Source organism: Myotis nattereri (genome assembly GCF_964212035.1).
Source record: "Myotis nattereri genome assembly, chromosome: 1".
Lineage (NCBI taxonomy): Eukaryota > Metazoa > Chordata > Mammalia > Chiroptera > Vespertilionidae > Myotis > Myotis nattereri.
The window spans coordinates 227,058,180-227,079,268 of NC_138075.1; the positions used below are offsets into that span (position 1 = coordinate 227,058,180).

Sequence of the window (21,089 nt, forward strand, 5' to 3'; positions counted from 1 at the left end):
CTGTTTACTGCTGTGTCCCTGGAGCTTTGTCAGTGGCTGGTACTCACAATACACATACACACACACTCACACTCTCTCACACTCACACACACACATACACACACTCACACACACATACACACACTCACATACACACACACTCACACACTCACTCTCTCACACTCTCTCACACACTCTCACACTCACTCTTACACTCTCACACACACACTCACATACTCACACTCTCTCACTCACTCTTACACTCTCACACACCCGCTTTCACACTCACACTCTCACATTCTCTCACACACACACACATAAACACACACACACACACACACACACACACACACACACACACACTGAACGATGGCAGAGAATGTGCCTCCCAAGGACACCTGGGTCCCCTCTCTCTGGCGAGTGGCCCACACCCCTGGCCAGCCTAGGATGGCAGCCCTCCCTGTGTCCAGCTCCCGTCAGCTGGCCAGCCTTTGCCAAAGGGTCCGGACGTTTCTGCTCCGTGGTTCTGCCGTGGCTGTGGCCGTTCTTGGAGGGAGCCACGGGGCAGGCTGACAAGGAGGCAGGCCTGGATCTCTGGGCCAAGTACAATAACGCTCTGTCTGCGGGTCCTTGTCCCCAGGTGCTCCTACCAGCCTAGGGGACGGGCCCCTCCCTTCCTCCCTTCCTCTGGGAGCAGCGTGTGCATGGGTGGGTGCGTCTGCGTGGCTGCCAGGAGCCGCAGGGTCCTGACACCGAGCCCAGAGGAAGAGGCAGGAGGGGGTGACCATGTGGGGCTGGGCCAGACCACCCGGGGCAGCTCTGTGCCTGTTTCCTCACCTATACAATCCGGATAAAACTGGAGGGATCTATGAGTCCCAGGACAGAGTTCCCAGAAGTGCTTAGAACAACACCTGGCCCTGGCTCTCAGGAAGGGCCAGCGGCTACTGCCGGCAGCGGTGTCTGGCTTTGCTCTGTGCTCCTGTGTGGGCCGGAAGCTGGCCAAATTCAGCTGAAACAGCAGCGTGCGGGTCTGACGTACTCTCCTCTCCTTCGCCAGAACTGGTCCTGCTCGCTCATCGTGGCCTCTCTCCTGGGCGCCTTCGGCTCCTCCTTCCTGTACGGGTACAACCTCTCCGTGGTGAACGCCCCCACTCCGGTGAGTGCCCTGCAGCCTGGGACGCGCCCTACAGGGGGCGCTGAGGAGGCACGGGGCGGAGGGAGTGGGAACAGTGTTACCCCCTGGAGCTGGGTGGTGCGGGATGCTGCAAACCTTTGAAGGCAGGTTCTGTGCCAGCTGGGGGTCTGGGGGGACCGGGCAGAGAGAAGCGCTGGCCCCCGCCTTCGAAGGGGAGGTGGGAGATGCAGAAACAGACGAGGAGATCATGTGTGGGGCCCTCAGTTCCTTGAGGCTGGAGTGTGAGTGTCCGGGGCGAGTGTCCTGGAAGTGGGAGTGTCCTTCCTAGAGGGGGGCCCCCCCGGGAGGAGCCGGGGCAGATCCTGAGGGTCTTAGTCCAGGGCAAGGAGCACGGAGTCTGGGGGGACACAGAGGGGCCACCTTCTCCTCCTTGTTCTGTTTGTGTCCATGCCTTTTCATCTGAGCCAGAGGGCACCCGGGCACCTGCTGGTCAGCGTCCACTGCTGCCTGTTTTCCCTGGAAGACTGGGTCGTCAGGAGCAATGTCTCCAGGCCCGCAATTCCGCCCTGTTGCCGGGCAGGGCAAGGCCTGCTTCTCACTGGGCTGCTAGGTGCTCCCCATTGCTGGGGTGCTGGCTTCTGCAGGGCCGGCCGCCACCCTTGGGGCGGGGTGGGTGGGGTGTGAGGGGGGAGTTCCTGGAGGAGGCGATGCCCGCTGTGTCTGGAGGGCGGAGCGGAGGCACAGAGGCCTGGGATGCGAAAGTTCAGTGAAACTCAGCAGAGGGTGGGGGCCTTTGCTCTCCTGGCCGGAGGAGGGAGTGTAACGCTTGAACCTGGGATGGAATGACACGGGTGGAGCGACGACCGTGGGAACACGAGCAAGGGACAGCTCCGTCATTGTTTCAAATTTGGGGTTTTTTGTTGTGTGGTTTGTTATTTGTTTTTTTTTTAATTCTCACCTGAGGATATTTTTTTTTCCATTGATTTTCAGACAGAGTGGAAGGGAGGGAGGAAGGGAGGAGAGCGAGACGCACACATTGGTTGGTTGCCTCCCACATACACCCCAGTGGGGCTGGAGATCAAACCCAGAACCGAAGTACGGGCCCTTGACCGGGAATCAAACCCACCCCCTTGGGTCCACAGGCCGATACCTAACCACTGAGCCAAACCAGTCAGGGCCAACATTGTTTTAGTGAATAAACTTTGTTTTCGAGAGCAGTTTTAGGTTCGCCACAAAGCGGAGCAGAAAGTACAGATTTCCCATGTACCCCTTGGCCCCGCCACACACTTAACGCGGCGTCCCCCACTGTCCGCAGGAGATGTGTGTTACAGCCCGGGAACCTGTCCCGACACATCAAAGTCCATAGTTCACAGTAAGGTTCCTGCTTGGTGCTGTACGTTCTATGGGTTTTGACAAATGTATAACGACCTGTGTCCACCACTGTAATATCTTACAAAATAGATTTTTTTCATTTTTAAGGCTTTGTCTAAATATACTTTTCCCCCCTAAAATTGATTATATATCCTTTTTTGACTTAATACTTATATCATCAGCATTTTTCCATGTTGTTGTAAATTCTCCATCCCAGGATTTTTTTATTATTATTATTGATTTCAGAGAGGAAGGGAGAGGGAAGGAGAAATAGAAAAATCAGACGATGAGAGAGAATCATTGGCGGGCTGCCTCCGGCACGCCCTCTACGGACGGTCCTCGGGTTACGTCGGACTCAACATATGCCGTTTCGTGGTTACGTCTGAAGCAGGGGATCCCTCCGGGGTGAGGATGACGGGGCCCCAACGTGCTAGGGCGTCTGCATGCACGACCCCGGGGACCAGGTTCATTGACGCAGATCCGTTTTATTGAGGAACTACAGGGGTATATATAGCATGAGGGGACCAATCAGAGGGAGACACGTTGCTATAGGCGACCAATCAGAGGGAGACACGTTGCTACAGGTAACCAATGGCTGAAAGGCTGGGGTACTATGCATGTGGCTCTGGGAGTTAGTTCAGGCAGGCGTTGCTACTTCCTGCTGTGCCGAGGAAGCATGTCATGGTGGAGTGTGCTCACACATTGCAACAGCCGCAGCGCTGAGACATACTTCCCAAGCTCTACTACAACGTCACCATGTCCTATTTATTTATATTAAAAAAAAAAGTTCTGTCATTTCAACGTCTGTACATATGTGCTGTGTGCTTTTTATTATTCATTTACCACAAGTAAAGGTCAGGAATTGTTATCTTTCTTTTAAATTTTGTTTACTGTTTCCCTTCATTACTGCTGTGTCTGTGCTCCATGGGAGTGACGTAGGTGCTTATGTAGGTGGGTTCCGACTTACGGCGAAAATCGCGTTACGTCGTAGGAACGGATCTCCCACGTAACCTGAGGACCTACTGTACTGGAGATCGAGCCCGAAACCTGGGCAAGTGCCCTGACAGGAAATTGAACCTTGACCTCCTGGTTCATGTGGTGACAACCGCTGAGCCACAGGGGCTGGGCTGGCCCCGGATTTCTCGGCGCTGTGTGCTGCTGCCCCTCCTGCCTTCCTATGTGGCCGCTTAGGTTGCTATCAATTTTTCTCAAGTACAGTGGGGCCTTGACTTACGAGTTTAATTCGTTCCAAGACCGAGCTCGTTAAGGAGCTCGTTAACTCAAATTACTCTGTCAACTCAATGCAAAAAATTGGCGGAGAGACAGCTGGTATCTCAAAACACTCGTTAGTCGGGACACTGGTAAGTCAAGGCCCCCCTGTACATTGTGCATTGTTTAAGTTGGGAGCTGTGAGTCATGGTTGGGTTGGGTTGGGTTGGGTTGGGATTGGAGTTGGCAGAGCTGCCTGATTGGGAAGTTGGGGGGCCCTCTCCAGGCCTGGGTGCTGGCATCTGGCTAATCCTGACTGTGGGTGCTGGCCTTGCCTGCTTCCCCCTGCGGGGGCAGGGGGTGGGGGACAGCTTGGTGGAGCTGGGAAGCCTGCCATTGGGTTCAGAATGCTCTCATTTCACAAGTTCCTCCGGGAAAAGGCTTGTGTTGTGCCGATGGGGAAGCTCGGGAAGCTCTGCGGAGCGGGAGGCGCTGAGGGGCCGCCGCCGGACATGTGGCGGGAGCGTGCTGGGTGATCGCACCCAGACAAGTCCAGCTAGAAACACGCGGTTTCCGACCCGCAGGAGAAAGACATTGGGGTTTGATGAGCACCTACTATGTGCTGGCCATCATGCCAGGGCCACACACCTCGTGGAACTCTTCCCGCAGCCCCACCTGCAGGCCCCGTCATTATTCCTGTTCTACAAAGATGCTGTTCCAGGACCAGTGCTCACACCTGCCCCTGCGCGTGGGCTGAAGGGATGCTCCTTGAGGGTCTCGCTGCCTCCAGGCTGATATGAACAGCCCGAGCCACTTACAGGAATGAACACATTCGCCCTTTTCGTCCCTGTCAGCCAGCGGCCCCACGGGAGGCGCAGAAATGCTCTCAGAGCCAACGGCATGTCCACGTGGATGTGCCGTCCCCCCCCCCCCCCCCGCGCCCTCCACACACACACAGCTCTGTGATCTCCCTGGGGAGGGGCGGGGGGTGTCCAGCAGGAGAGAGGCTCAGGATTGCCCTCGTTCTAATAAGCGGGCTGTTTGGGACACACGGGTCTGCCTGCCTCTACCTGGAGCCAAAGAGCAAATGGAACTTTCTTCATGTTCTAGAGCAGGAAACCCTCAGGCCATGGGTGGGGAGGGAGGGCCAGAGAGCCCTGCAAGTCCATCCCTTGCGGCTATCTCCGGCATCTTGCTTCCTCTCTCAGCACTGTGAGAGCCAGCAGTGGGCGCCAAGCATTCTCGGCTGCCTAGAGTCTCTAGAAGCTTCCTTCCCACCTGTCAGTCAGCCCAAGTCCCCGGAGCCACAGAGTGGGGAGAGAGCTCCGCACACTGAAGAGCCGTCAGAACTGGAGCCGGGCAGGTACCCGAGGACCGGGGAGAGTGTCCGGTCTGAGACCACCCCCAGGTCCGATGCCTCACCAGGGAGACTCCCGGCACCCGCAAGCTCACAGCTGTGACTTAATTCAGTGAAAGGACCGGAAGCAGAATCAGCAAAGGAAAAGGCACGGGGGTGGGTGTGAAGCTGAAACAGGTTCCAGCTTCTCAGGGCGCTCTCAGCAGAGGCTGCCGGCGCACACTCGGCCCCGTTGCACACTCGGCCCCCAGTGCACGCTTGCGCACACTCAGGCCCGGGTGCACACTTGGCCCCTGGGGCACACTCGGGCCCCACCCTGAGCTGGGACAACACCCGTGAGGTGTCCACAGGGACTCTCATCCGAGATTCGGCATCAGGGTTTTTGTCAGCCGCTCGGCAAGTCCCCAGTTCCCGTCTTGGAGCTGATCAGCCTGCGCCAGGCTGTGAGAGACCAGGCCCAGGAGCCACTCTGCTTGGTCCCAGGAATGGTGGGGGCCCTCCCAGACCCACAGCCCCCGGAGCCAGCCCAGGGCCACGGCGCCAGCAGGCCTTTCGGGAGAGCAGCCTCGGGCCGTGTTTCGGTGGGGGAGGCCTGAGCTCTGCCACGTGGGGACCTGCGGTGGCACTGCGGGGCTCATGGGGTGGCCCTCACTTCCCAGAGCTTGGCTGGCGGTGGGCACCCTCACAAGGACGTCCGTACGGCTCTCCTGGCTGCACAGGCGCGTGGCCTGTCTTCACAGACCCCTCAGGCCTGGGCCGTGTTACACGCAGTGTGCGCACGCTGGCCCGGCCACAGTGCGTCCTATTTGTGTGCACTTCGCAGCGCTCCCAAGGATAACTGTATGGACGGAGTCACGACAGGCTCGGTGCGACTCAGTAAGGAGCTGAACATCGTAGAACAGGCTACAGGGTCGCTCCCCTCCCCTGTCCAGCAAGTTCCTGCATCATCTGGAGGTGTCCTGAGCCGGTCTACCTGGCTGCCGACTGCACGGTTCAATGCGCTGCCACAGGCCTGGCCCTGAGCGACTGGCTGGGGAGACGGTGGTAAATTATTCATGGAGCCATCGGCCCACGCCATAGACACGTCGAGGACCCTGACCTGACAGATACGGACACACTGACATCCATGCCACCAGCAGCCACCCAGCTTCCAGCTCTCACTGTGCACCTCTATGGACCCAGCGCTGTACTTTCTACTCATCCTCACATTAAATCCCCATGGCAACGCCTTCCAGAGGGAAAGCGTGTCCCAGATGAGGAACCCGAGGCACAGAGAGGTTGAGTAGCTTATTCAAGATCACCCAGCAGAGAAGTGGCTCCCGGGGGCTGTGCGAGCTCTATCCAAGGCCTGGGCAGCCCTGCTGCATGCTCCTGTTTGACCCTCACAACAGCCCCGAGATATCGGTGTCATCACTCCCAGTGTGCAGATGAGGAGATCGAGATCCAGCCGGTTTAAATGATTAGCCAGTCAAGATGCGGGCATTCACGCCCAGGTCTATGCAGACTGAACCTACGGCTTTTCCACAATGTCCTCTGCTGTCTATGGAGACGCTAGTGGGCCCACCCTGGGTAACGGGGTGCTATGAGGAGGAGCTATGAACATCTCAGGGATGGAACCCGCTCAGGGAGTGCAGGGCCGGGACCTCCGTCTTTGGTTCACATCAGACTCACCCCGTCCCCATCTCAAACCCACAGCATCAGAACTGATGGTGACGGGCACCTCATGGGCACAAGTGGCACCTCGTTGCGCTGTTGACTCATGATGTTGAGCATCGTGTCATGAGCTTACTGGGCACTTGAGTTTTCTCCGTCGTCTCTTCGAGTCTTTTGCTCATTTTTAAAGTGGGCCGTCTGCCTTCCCATTGACATGTTAGAGTTCTTCACCGACTATGGGTGCCGGTCCTCTGCAGCAGATGCGTTGCAGATGTGTGGCCTCAGCGTGCGCCTGTCTTTCCTTGTTGTCAAGGTGGCCTTTGAAGAACAGAACTCATCGATTTCGATGAAATGCAAATAAGCGCTTTGTTCTGCTTTGCTGGCTGGAGTTTTCTGTGTCTGGTGTCTTGGCCCACCCCGAGGACAGAGCTTTTCCTCTAACGTGAGGGATGTGCGTTTCAAACACTTGCCCAGGTGGTTCTGCTGCCACCGAAGTTGGAGAGGCCCGGGTATCATGGTCACTCTAGGTTTGGAGGCAGATCTGAGTCTGATTCCCAGGTTTCCCACTTACTAAGCAAGTCACATTGTCTCTCAGAGCCTCAGTTTCTCTGTCTGCAAAATGAGGTAAAAAATAGGGCCCATCTGCCCGGCCGGTGTGCCTCAGCGATTGAGTGTCGACCCATGAACCAGGAGGTCGCTGGTTTCATTCCTGGTCAGGGCACATGTCCAGGTTGCCCGATCCCCGGGAAGGGGTGTGCAGGAGGCAGCTGATCAATGATTCTCTCTCCTCATTGATGTTTCTATCTCTCTTTCCCTTTCCCTTCCTCCGCCCTAGCCGGCTTGGCTCAGTGGATAGAGTATCAGCCTGCAGACCAGTGGGTCCTGGGTTCGATTCCAGTCAAGGGCGCGTACCTGGGTTGTAGGCTTCTCCCCAGCCCAGGGCCCTAATTGGGGCGCGTGCAGGAGAAACAATTGATGCGTTTCTCTCACATTGATGTTTCTGTCTTTCCCTCTCTCTAAAAATCAATGGGGCCGAAACCGGTTTGGCTCAGTGGATAGAGCGTCGGCCTGCGGACTGAAAGGTCCCAGGTTCGATTCCGGTCAAGGGCATGTACCTGGGTTGCGGGCACATCCCCAGTAGGAGATGTGCAGGAGGCAGCTGATCGATGTTTCTCTCTCATCGATGTTTCTAACTCTCTGTCTCTCTCCCTTCCTCTCTGTAAAAAATCAATAAAAATATATATATATATATATATATAAAAAAAAATCAATGGGAAAGCATCCTTGGATGAGAATTAACAAAACAAACAAACGAAAAGTAGGGCCCATCCACAGACTTTGTCAGAAGGTTCCGTGATTAAGGCTCAGGCAGAACCTAGCGCCGTCCTGGCCTGAGACCGCGTTCTGCAGCTGCTGGTCTCATCGCAGCTGCTCCGGGTGCTGGAGGGAGCAGGGGGAGTAATGGTGTGTTGTTTGCTTTCAGTACATCAAGGCCTTTTACAATGAGACGTGGGAGAGGAGGCGTGGATACCCGATCGACCCCGACACCCTGACGCTGCTCTGGTCGGTCACCGTGTCCATATTCGCCATCGGTGGACTCGTGGGGACGTTCATGGTGAAGCCGATGGGAAAGTTTTGTGGGAGGTCAGTGGGGGCTGTCTGTGTTGGGGGAGCCCCTCCATCATGCTCATAATATATCTGTGTCCTGTCAGGACCCCACAGACAACGAAATGCCACGTAGTTCAGCTGGAGAGGCTTGAATGTCGGAAGGGCAAGGAGTGGAAATAGGGTCCCAGAGGCCACAGGGCAGGGAAGCCGCAGACAACGGGCTGCCCAGCAGGCGCTGAGGTTGGGGAGGCCAAAACTCTACTGTCCGAACAGGGAGGGAGCCGGGAAGAAACACGCTGGCCTCTCTCTCCTCCAACCCACCTCTCCCCGAATCTGCTGCCGGCGCCTCCCATTGGTCTAACCCAGCGGTCGGCAAACTGCGGCTCGCGAGCCACACACGGCTCTTTGGCCCCTTGAGTGTGGCTTTTCCACAAAATATCACGTGCGGGCGCGCACGTACAGTGCAATTGAAACTTCGTGGCCCATGTGCAGAAGTTGGTTTTTTGTGGAAGAGCCACACTCAAGGGGCCAAAGAGCCACGTGTGGCTCGCGAGCCGCAGTTTTCCGACCACTGGTCTAACCCAAGTGGAAGCCAGAGAACCAGGAGCGTTCTGAGTTAGGCCCAGAGGACCAGGCCCCGGGGCACGGAGCAGGCGGAGCCACGGCACAGCATGGTGCCTGCAGATCGCTCCCTGTGAGCGGAGCTCTGCTTGTGAGAACATCGGCCCTCAGGCAGTCTTCCGTAAGATGGCACAGGAAAAGGGTCGCTGGGGTTGGGCCCGGGGTGCCATGGGCCAGCAAGCCCTGCCTCCCCAACTGTGCAGGCGTGTGGCGTGGGGCTTGCACCTCCCTCTCGGCCAGCGCTCTCCCCGCGTGTGCGGCGAAGGCGATGACGGTGGCCTCAGCAGCGTGGCAGCCGCAGAAGTGAAAGGAAAGCCAAAGAGGAAACGCATTTGGGAGACACTAAACTTCTAAGTGACGGAGGCGGAGAGATTCGGTGAAAGGTGTGGGTTGTCGTGCCCCGGGCAGCTGCCGGCTCCTGTTTGCATCACGACAGAGTGAAAGCCGAATTGGGGTGAAGGCTCGGCTGGAATCGTCACTCCGGGGGGAGGAGAAGCAGGAGGCACTGAAGACAGTTACCGTCTATCCCCCTCCTGCTACGTGCCGAGCTCGACCGACGATGCTTCCTACACGTGACGCATGGAGGCCCGCAAGGCCCAGCAGGCGGCCCAGGTGCCGAAGAACGCACTTGACCCGAAATTCCGATCCGGGTCTGTGTGGCCACCAGCCCGCTCTTGCTGTCACATGGTGTCGATGGCCATGCTGCTGGAGGCCTCATGATTCATCCCCCGTGAGGGCCCTCGGGGAGGATGAGGAGGCTGAGCTCGGTGTGCAGGGCTGGGGTCAGGGCCAGCGGGAGGGGCTGGGAGAGAAGTTCAGATGGAGCTGGGCATCCTGGGAGTCTGGGGCGTGGTCACCGGCAGGTCCACCGTGGGGCCCATCCCGGCCAGGGCACGTTAAACTCGTCTGTGATTTGGGAAAGGGGTGAGGACAAAGAGGGTGTGAGCCGCCCCAATATCTGGTCTCAGAGATGCAGGCTCCGTGTCTGCTGGACTCTCGGGCTTGGAGAAGTCTGTCCATAGAGAATAGTTTCTAAGTCCCAGCCCCTCACTCGGGGCCATTTTTCCTCAGCTCGCATGGCTCTAGTGACAGACCCCTTGCTCCCTCATGAGACAGGACGATGGCCATGCTGGTGCCCAGGCGCTGGCTGCAGGCTCGGCTCCGCGCTGGACTCTGACACCCACGGCTGTGGGGCCTGGGACGCATGCCTCAAAGTCTCCGTGCCTCACGCAGTTCACGGCCTCTCCGGAGGCCCCGGTGTTATCTGCTTTTTGTGTATCTTCTCTGAGGCTTGTGCCCATCTCTACACCGAAGCTCTACCCCCACACACACCCCTTTCACACAGATAATCTCACAGTCTCCGCAGTGCTGTACCTTGCTCATTGCATTCACGGCGTGACTTGGAGATCTTTCCACAGGAGACTAGAGGGTTGTTCTGACTCAGTGTCTGCACAGTGTGCACTTGGCAGATGCATCATCACTTGCTTCCGTAGTTCCTCATTAATGGACCCTGGGTCATCTCCGTCATTTGCTATCAGAGACGATGCGGCAGTGAGCAGCCTGTGAATCATCGCTGAGTTGCATAGGTCAGTACGTCGGGGATTCTCCAAGAAGATGTAGGAAGGGGAGGGGGAATTAGGGCAAGTTTGAAATAAGTCAGAAATGGTGAAAAGAGCTCTGGCTCCAAAGAGCAGTAACAAGGCCCCCTTGCAAGGGCCCAGCTTCTTACAACTGATACCAGTTGACCACCTGTGAACTCGCTGAGCCCAGGGGACAGCATCCTGCGAGAGGCTAAGGTGTTTGCCCAGCTCCTTGACGCACCAGCTGTCGGACCTCAAGCAAGTTTCTCATCTGTCCTGGTTAACTTCTCTATGAAACAGGAATAGGACCTCGGCCCGCCTGAGAGGGCCGTTTTGAGCAGCAGGGGAGCTACTCGTGTAAAGAGCTTATAACGACGTCGGTCACGGAGCAGGGTTCGCTACAGTGAGCGGGGATGACCACATTGCAGGCGAGGAAGGACGACACGGAGCAATCCAGTGCGAAGTCACCGGCTCGTAAAGAGAGAGCGGGTGCAGGAGCCTGGTCCCAGGCCCCCCACAGGTCATGCTGCTAAGCCACGGCGTCTACGCGACGTGTCCGCAAAACAGTGGGAACCGCCCCGGCCCAGAGCGATTCGTGGGCGTGATCATCAACCCCAGGGTGACCCCAGAGGGAGCGAGCACCTGGCTCGGATCACACAGCCAGAGGCGGCCGTGGGGGCCAGAGGGGACCCCGCTCCTGGGATGCACAGCCTCGTGGTCAGGCCTCCTCATCAAACCCTTCCTTTTTGTAAATTTATTTATTTTTTAATGTGTTGGGGTGACATTGGTTAATAAAATTATATCGGTGCCAGGTGTATGATTCTACGGTACATCACCTATAGAGTGTTCTGTGTGTTTGCCACCCCAAGTCAAGTCTGAACCCCTCCTTCCCCTCCAGGAAGTGCACGTTACTGGTCAACAACATCTTCGCGATTACCGCCGCGCTGCTGATGGCCTGCTCGCTGCAGGCAGGAGCCTTTGAGATGCTCATCGTGGGCCGCTTCATCATGGGCGTGGATGGAGGTGAGGCTCCCGGGGGCCGGGAGGGGCAGTGACAGTTCCTGGGGGTGCTGCTAAATCCCGTGAGGACACCAAAGCTCAGAGACGTGGGCCAGTAAATGGGTAAGGGCAGGGCTACGGGTTCCGGCTGCTGGTTTCTGCCACTTCCCTGGGTTAATTTCATGACCTTGTCTGTATCAGTTAGGCCTTATTTTACTGCATAAAAGTAAAAAATCAGCCCGAGACATAACGGCATAAAGCAAATCCCATTTGCTGAGCCTGCAGCTCTGTGGGTGGGCCAGGCGGCTCTGGGCATGCAGCGGTGTGCTGTGTTTGTGGAAGGCTGTGCTGCCCACTCTCCCAGGGGCGCGAGCCCATGTTGGCTGCGTTGGAAGGTCTCCAGTGGACAACGATGGATGTTTCTAAGTAACCCAATACAAAGCGGCTAAGAGGTTGAACAGGCACCTATGCAAAGTGGCCAATGGGTACATAAGATGGCATCAGTAATTAAGGAAATGCAAATTAAAGCCACAATGGCTACAATTGAAAAGTTTGTTAATGCCAAACACTGGTGACTATGTGGAGCAAAGGTAAATTGGTATGAACGTTGAGGAAATTGGCTTAACTACTAGCACTGAACATGCACACATTGTGACTACAATGTATTTAACAACTGACGTACATATGTGTGCAATGAGAGTCTTGTGCAAGAGTGTTCATGGGTTGCTATTAGTATTGACCCCAAACTGGAAAGCACTGAAGTGTCCACCAATAGGAGGGTAGATAAGTTGTGGTATATTTATACATTGGAATACTATACAGCAGTGAAAATGAACAAGTTATAGCTATATGCTACAACATTAATGTATTTCAGTAAAAGAGGTGAGACACATCCTCTCAGTGCACACCACCACCAGCACCAGCACCACCACCACCAGTACCATCACCACCACCACCAGCACCACCACCACCAGCACCATCACCACCACCACCAGCACCACCACCACCAGCACCATCACCATCACCACCACCACCAGCACCACCACCACCAGCACCATCACCACCACCACCAGCACCAGCACCACCACCACCAGTACCATCACCACCACCACCAGCACCATCACCACCACCACCAGCACCACCACCACCAGCACCATCACCATCACCACCACCACCAGCACCACCACCACCAGCACCATCACCACCACCACCAGCACCATCACCACCACCATCACCACCACCACCACCATCACCACCACCACCATCACCATCACCACCATCACCACCACCATCACCACCACCACCACCATCACCCCCACCATCACCACCACCATCACCACCACCACCACCACCATCACCACCATCACCACCACCATCACCACCACCACCACCACCATCACCACCACCATCACCACCATCACCACCACCATCACCACCACCACCACCACCACCACCACCATCACCACCATCACCACCATCACCACCACCACCACCATCACCACCATCACCACCACCAGCACCACCACCAGCACCACCACCATCACCACCACCAGCACCATCACCACCACCACCATCACCATCACCATCACCACCGTCACCACCACCACCACCACCACCACCATCATCACCATCATCACCATCACCTGCATCAGCACCACCAGTGTCACCATCCTAGTTATTTCCTTTTCTGTGGAATCCACCTCCCAGCCGCACCTGTGGACTGAATGACTCGGGCATGTTACAGCGTTGGCGCTGTGTGCAGAGTGCGGGGCATGGTGCTGGGTGCATGCTGTTTTTGTCCTGGTGAAGCAGAGGAAGGGACCATGACCAGCATCTTCCTCAAGGAAACGGCTCTCTCCATGGCCTGAGGGCTCCTCAGAGGAGACAGCTCTCTTACAAGTGCCCTGTTTCCTCCACAGGCATCGCCCTCAGCGCGCTCCCCATGTACCTGAGCGAGATTTCGCCCAAGGAGATCCGGGGCTCCCTGGGGCAGGTGACCGCCATCTTCATCTGCATCGGGGTGTTCACCGGGCAGCTGCTGGGCCTGCCTGAGCTGCTGGGCAAGGTAAGCATGGCTCTTGACCAACCGCGTCTCTTCTCAAGCCACCATCTCAGCTCCCAGTGCCCTTTGCAAGACAGAGGGGAGCCCTCCCCACAAAGCTTGTCCCTCTGCCTAGGAATTCCTGAGCATTCAGCCTTCCACTTACTATTGGAGAAAGTGATTGCTGAGTACCTCTGATTGGGTTTGGGGGTTTTTAAGGGCATAAGGAACATATAACCAACTCTAACCTCACAGCACGTTCAAATCCACCCATGCACCGCCATTGTGAACAGCTCAATTACAATTCGTTTAGGCTTTTGCAAACCTTTATGAAATTACATAGTTTTTTTTTTTAATGGCATCGTGCCACACGCATCGTTTTGCAGCTTGCTTCTCATTTAAGGTGTTTTGGGCATCTTCCCAAGATGCTTTGCTTAGCTCTCCCTCACTCTGGAGTCTTCCTTTCCTATATAAATATGGGATCGCACAGTCTTCTGTTTTTGGCTTTCCGTTTTGGAAGCAGAAAGGCCTGGCTTTGAGTTCCTGTTCAACCATTTCCTTGCTGTGTGGCCTTGGAGGCACACCTCACCTAGGTTCACGTAGGGTCGGGGGTGAGATCAAGGAAGGCTTCCCAGAAGAGGTGACCTCGAAACTGAGCCCTGAAGGGTGAGCAGCGGTTAGCCGGGTGATGATGGGGTTTGGAGAGAAGACATTGCAGAGAAAGGGAATAATTGGAGAAAAGGCCTCGAGGTGGGGCACCGCCCCGTGAAAGAATCGCGAGTGGCTGGGGGCCGAGGGAAGAGCATACGTGGGGAGCGTGAGATGAGGCCCCTGTTCACGGAGCTGCAGCTGACATTGTGCCGGGGGAATGGGGAGCCCCAGGCGGCACTAGAGCAGGGGAGTGACTCAGCCAGATCTGAGTAGAAGGCGGCTTTGGGTCTGGGAGTGGGACAGGGTGGGAAGGGTGTAAAGGGAGGAGAGGGCCTGGCAGGAGGCTGCAGTGATTGGTGTGTGTGGCGAGGGGGGGCGGGGAAGGGAGGCAGTGGCCCTGGGGTAGAGAGGAGGGGCAATGAGTCCAGGACCTGCCACCTGAGTGTCGGACAAGGACCAGGGACAGATGCAGTCACTTCCTCTTCCCACTTACACAGAAGGCCAGGAGGGAGGGAGGAGATGAGACCAGGGATGCTGGTCGAATGCCCTGGGACAGAGCCCAGCTGATACCCGCTGCCTGGGGCTGAGTCCCGGCAGGCTGGGGCAGGAGGAGTAGGCGGGGGACATACACTCCAATGCGCTTCCAATGAAAGCTCCAGTGCACGCCTCACCCAGGGCTCAAGGTTTGGGGTGCTCAGGGCCATGGTGCCCAGACCCAGCCTGTGATCAGGCACTTCCTAGCGTCCATAGCGGGCGGGCGTCCAAGCCTCATTTGGACCAGTTAGTTCATTCCTGATGTAGTCACTCATTTGACACTTACGTCGATTGTGTGCCTGGCACTGTTGTAGGCTCCGCCCAGCAGAGAACAGCCAGACAGGGATCCGTGCCTCACGCTCCTCATTTGCATTTCAGTGGAGGACACACATCTGAGACACAGATCTAGGAAGCTAGCTCCTCGAGGGTGATGTGAGGCAGAGCACGGCGGGAAGGAAGGAGGGGGGCAGGGAGCCTGTCCTAGACAGCATGGCCCTGGAGGGAGGCCTCGGGGCCGAGCACGCTGTGAAGGACCCAGCAGCCCAGGCAGATCCCTGGGGAACGATGTCCTAGCCCTTCCCCGAGACGCCTCCGTCAGTATCCTCACCCAACCCAGCTTCTTCCCACTCCCGGCTGGTCTGGCCCATCTCCCTCCAAGTATCCGGCTCATGCAGGGCCCCTCTCCCTCCCCTCAATGCCCTTGGATTCAACCCCTCCTTGCCTCACCTCTGGGCCTCAGCAGAGGACTTGCATCCAACAGTCTCTGCCTCCTAGATCCGTATAGTCCCAATCAGCTCATTTTGCTCCAATCAACCAACATTTACTGAGCGTCCCCAGTGCACTAGACCCCACAGAGGTGGGTAGACAAAGTCCTTGCCTGCCTGCAAGGATCGTGCTGCCAGATGGAAGGGACAACGGACGTGGTGGCCATGTAGGAAGCCCGGGGTCCAGGGAGCCCGGAGCAGCCCTGAGGCAGCAGGGAGGGCCGGGGAGCCCTTCTGGAGAAGCCGGTGCAGACCTTGAGGGAGACACCATCCCAGGCAGAGCAAAGAGCCAGTGCAAAAAAAGTACAAATAAGATGGGGAGAGAGCTCGGCCCGTGGGGAAACTGCAGTGGCTCAGAAAGAGCACCAGGGGGCGTTGACAAGAGAGCAGCCCCTCCCTGCACCTGTCAGCGCAGTCACAGCTGAGACCACCTCCCTACGCCAGTGCCTTTGCGGGGTCACGCCACCCACCCCCCCTCCCCAGGGCACCTGGCTGGCTGACGCGGAGCCGGTGGAGTCGAAAGCTGTAAGTCCCTCCCTCCGCCACGCCTACCCACTGGCCCCACTTCTCCCTCCAGGAGAGCACCTGGCCGTACCTGTTTGGAGCCATCGCCATCCCCGCCTTGGTCCAGCTGGTGAGCCTGCCCTTCCTCCCCGAGAGCCCGCGCTACCTGCTGTGTGAGAAGCACGACCAGGCGGCGGCCGAGAAAGGTAGGGCTCGGCCTTTCCCACACGGCTCCTGCGGCTACAGGGTCAGTGCGCAGGGCGGGCAGGGACCTGGGCCACCCCTCTCTGCAGGCGTGGTGCTGGGGGCCCTGGGGCACCCTAAGCCATTTCATCTTCCCCACAGCCTGCTCTGGTGGCCCAGGGAGGGGACGCGGCCACATGGGGAGCCTGGAAAAGCCAGGACAGAGCAGGACAGGACCCAGGTCTGCTCATTTCTGTGCCGTGGTGTCTCCATGGGGTGTCCCAACCGCAGGGATGGCAGAACACAGATCTCTTAGTGGTTCGGTTTATGCTGGCTGCCCTCTGTTCCTTTTCTTCTTCGCTGCCCACTTCTCCATGTTGACATTCACTTGCAAGGGAAGGGATGACAGGCACAGAGTGAGCGCCAGCATCACAGCAGCCCAGGCTGGAGCCCCCACGAGGGGGGCGGGATCCCCTTGCAGGAGAGAAGCACAATGTGCCGTGGGCGTGGAGCCATCTCAGGCGGCTCTCCGAAGCCCCTGCGTGGTGACGTGTTGCGTCCAAGGCAAGCTCGGCCTTCGGAATCGGGCATTTCTGCAGCGCCTCCCACAGGCAACACCGTTCTGCCTAGAGAGAGACCACGCGGCAGGAGCACCAGCATTAGTTTGTTCAGTTTTATAAAACGAGACAAACTGACAGTGTCATAGGTAAGCATGAGGGGCAGGAATAACCAGTACCTCCTGCCATTCCTGGCTCTGCCGTCTGACCTTGAGCAATTATTTTAACCTTCCTGAGCCTCAGAAACTCACCTATCTATCCATCCATTCACCCACCCACCCATCTACCCATCTCTCCATCCATCCACCCATCTATCTATCCATCTATCTGTCTATGCATTTATACATCATCCATCTATACATCCATCTATCCATCCATCCATCCATCTACCCATATCTCCATCCATCCACCCATCTATCTATCCATCTATCTGTCTATGCATTTATACATCATCCATCTATACATCCATCCATCTACCCATCTCTCCATCCATCCATCCACTCATCTACCCTGGCCATACCTGTTTGGAGCCATCTCTCCATCCATCCATCTCTCCATCTATCTATCCATCTATCTATGCATGTATACATTATCCATCTATACATCCATCCATCTATCCATCTATCTATCCATCCATCCACCCACCCATCTATCTATCCATCTATCTATGCATCTATACATCATCCATCTATACATCCATCCATCCCTCCCTCATCCACCCATCTATCTATCCATATATCTGCCAGGAGCCGGTCCATCCTTGCTGTTTCAAGGGACCTGGCATATATGGCATACTGTTCTTAATATGTTTGCTCACCTTCTTGGCACTATGTGTTTTAACCAAGGTCACCTCTCCGAGAAAGGTTGTTTCCCCAGGTAGGGATTTTCCCCTGAAGTTAGGGAGGGAATAAAACCCCTTAACTAAGTGCCAGGAGGATAATTAATAACTTTAACTATGAACAATCATGCTTAAGCTACATAATCTTTACTCCCTGGAATGGAGATAAGAAACGCCCTAACCTTTGGAATAGAGATTGATAGGATTGGAATCAACTGGTATAAATACAGATGTAACAAGACAACTAGAGACAGAACCTAGATAGAACCTACACAGAACCTAGACACAGAACCTACACAGAACCTAGAGACAGAAGAACTTCACTGGAGAGAACATGGCAAAAGATCCTGGACAGAAACTGGCCACAGAACCTAGAGACAGAACCTAGCAAGAGAACCTGGCTGAAGAACCTAGAGACAGAACCTGGCTACAGAACCTGGATAGAACATGGCAAGAGAACCTGACTAGAACCTGGTGACCGAACCTGGCTGGAGAACCTGGGCAGAACCTGGCTGGAGAACCAAGCGAGGGAACATGGCTACAGAACCTGGCTGGAGAACCTAGCAAGAGAACATGGACACAGAACCTGGCTGGAGATCCTAACCAGAACTTCGCTGGAGATCCTAACAAGAACTTGGCTAGAGATCCTGGCTAAGCTGCTGATCAACTGAATGCTGTCTCCGTGTCATTCCTTCTTCGCTGACTCCGTCCACACCTTTGGGGACCCCTGGACCTGCTGGGGCAGGACCCCAGCATATATCTATGCATCTATACATCATCTATACATCCATCCATCCATCCATCCATCTATCCATCTCTCCATCCATCCACCCATCTATCTATCCATCTATCTATGCATCTATACATCATCTATCCATCCATCCACCCATCTATCCATCTATCTATCTATGCATCTATATATCATCCATCTATCCATTCATCCATTCATCTATCCATCTATCTATCCATTCATCCATCCATCTATCTATGCATCTATCTATCTATCTATCTATCATCACCTATTTATCTGTCTCCCTATGGTTTGTGGTATCATTTGCTGTTATTACTACTGAGAACTCTGTCCACTTTTTAATCCAGATCCTGTCCTCTAACCTAAATTTCACTAATGTCCACACCCAAGAAAAAAGTTGAGACATACAGTCTTGTTTCATATAATTAACATTTTTTTAAAATTCAAACAGCGTTTTTTCTGAACTAACAAATGGCATGATGAAATATTAATAAGTGCCTATATTTGTCTCGCAGTTTGTGGCTCAGATGTACCTTCCCGTTTACAACGTTCCTATAGCGTGAAATCAGAGAACGTTACCGTTACTTTCGTGTTTCTAGACACGGAGGCTCCCAGGGGTGGCATTTCCTGCCCACGGGTGTGGTCTATGGTTTGAGTGTCCAGAGGCCTTTGAACATATGATGGAAACAACAGGTGTTCCTCCAGCAGGGGGCCTCTCTACACAAATGTGTGCAGCTTGGTGGTGGGGGTGGGGCTTGAGGCCTCTTTCTCCCAGAAGCCCACAGGGGACCCAGCAACTGACAGAAGGACCGGAACCTGAGGGTCCCTTTCCTCCCACACCCTCGTGCCCAGAGGAGCCTCAGTGGGCAGCGCCGGGGAACGTCCTGTGGGGCCCGTGGGGAAGGCAGGCTTCAGGGAAGGCGGCTGCTGGTCAGAAGGTGGAGGGTCTGCAGTGGAAAGGATGTGGCTGAGAGGGACAAGGGGAGGAGTCCCCAGAGCAGCAGGGGCTAACTGTTGGAAAAGGGTGCTTCCTCCTGGTGGGGGAGGGTGCCCCTTGACCCTCTGGCTCTACCAGGAAAGGACTCTTAGAAACGCTTCCATTCAGAGCAGTCAGGATGGGAAGTGCGTGTAAGTAAATGCCAGACGGAGAAGGCTTGAAGGACTTATTTCGTAGCACAGTAGGGAGTGGGCGAGAAGGCTAATTACTAAAAAGTGGTTAATAGTAGACGTGCACGCTATAAAAAGAACAAAGCTGCTGGGCTTAGGTTGAAAGGGAGTATTAAAATGTGCATCTGTGCTCATAAAAGGGCTAATTTCACCGCAGGCGCCCAGAAAACCATGGGTATTTACTGTGCCGGGCGTCCTGCCGGGGGTGAGGGGGGAAGACGGAGCGGGACATGGCCTTCCAGCCCTCCGGGGAGACAGGCACACCCTGAGCGGCCCATCTGCATTGAGAGCCCTCCACGCTAAGCACTGCTAAGCACCTTTATCAGAGGGACAAGCCCTCGCAGCAGCTCTGGGAAATGGGCCACGTCATTATTCCCACCGTAAGTCAGGGCACGGAGGATGGGGCCGCCTGGCCCGCATCGGGGCGAGCACGTCGCGGCGCTGGGATCTGAACCCTGACAGCGCTGCTCCTGAAGCTCTGAACATAAACAAAACACGTTTCGCGACCTCGTTCTGTGTTTGGTGCCCGTCCGGCCTGTGGGTAATTTGGGAGGAAGGGGTCCTGTGGCAGTTAGCTGTTGCTGGAATAGTGCCGCCGTGTAGCACACCGTCTACAAACGCCCTGGCTTAAGACATTAGCACGCGTTGGGCCAGCGGTGACGTCCTGCTCATCTGCGTAGGGCCTGCCCTTAGAATTCTCCTTCTCTCTGGGCAGCTCTCTCACATGCCTGGTGGCCAGCTGGCCGACCGAGGGCAGCGTCGCCTCTGTTCCATGTGCCTCACCCCCCAGCAGGCCACTGGGCACCTTCCCTGGTGAGCGCTGAGGTCCCAGAGAGGAAGTGTCAAACCAGCAGTTTCTCAAGCTTCAAATCAGCTCAAATCCTATTGGCCAAAATAAGTCACACGGTCATGTCAGAGTGGGAGGGGCTACACAGTTATAGAGGGAAGGACATGGATGTGGGAGGCTGGGGGCTATCAGTACCATCCATCCATCCAAGGCCCCTTCCAGGCTTTCCCACCCCCCGCCCGCCCCAGGTCAGAGTGGCCGGGGACTCAGTCCCAGCCGGGTCTGACTTCTTCGTGCTGCTCTTGTCAGTTGAGGGGAAGCTTCCAGCACCTAAAAATGGGGAAAGAGCCCGCATGCCCACTGTGGGGGGAGGGGTTTACTGGATTGAATAGAAGTGAAATACCAGCATAGGATAGGGGATGTGCGAAGGCAGGGGTGCGGGACGTCCGGCCCGAGGGCCATACAAGGCCCGCAAAATCCTTTGGTCTGGCCCTGCCAAGGCAACCACAGGCGGGCCTCGAAATTCAATGACGCTAGGAGCTTTGTTCATAGCCGCATGCACTTACATTAAGTGGATCCTAGTAAGCGAATGATGTCACTCATCGGCCACTCCTCGCACTTACCCACAGTGAACGCGGGAAGTGCTAGGTCACAGCTACGGGGGCGACTTCCTGAGGCAGGTTCCAGTTCACTTCCCGATGCCACGCCCTCTTGGAGAATTTGGAGCAAGTTTAACGGCCTTTTTCTTCCTGCTCCTGAAGAAGAGCATTTCCCCTGCCCCGCGGCTCGGAGCAGTGTGG

General features: G+C 55.9%; 1 protein-coding gene across 1 annotated transcript in view; it reads left to right on the forward strand.

The window, feature by feature from the left end:
* SLC2A9 (solute carrier family 2 member 9) overlaps positions 1-21,089 on the forward strand; it is a 51,605-nt gene that overhangs the window by 11,107 nt on the left and 19,409 nt on the right. Inside the window, exons 3-7 of the mRNA XM_081086903.1 lie at positions 1,037-1,135; positions 8,188-8,348; positions 11,412-11,536; positions 13,432-13,577; positions 16,080-16,212. Of these exons, the coding sequence (XP_080943029.1) occupies positions 1,037-1,135; positions 8,188-8,348; positions 11,412-11,536; positions 13,432-13,577; positions 16,080-16,212 (664 nt within the window). The remainder of the gene's footprint in view (positions 1-1,036; positions 1,136-8,187; positions 8,349-11,411; positions 11,537-13,431; positions 13,578-16,079; positions 16,213-21,089) is intronic.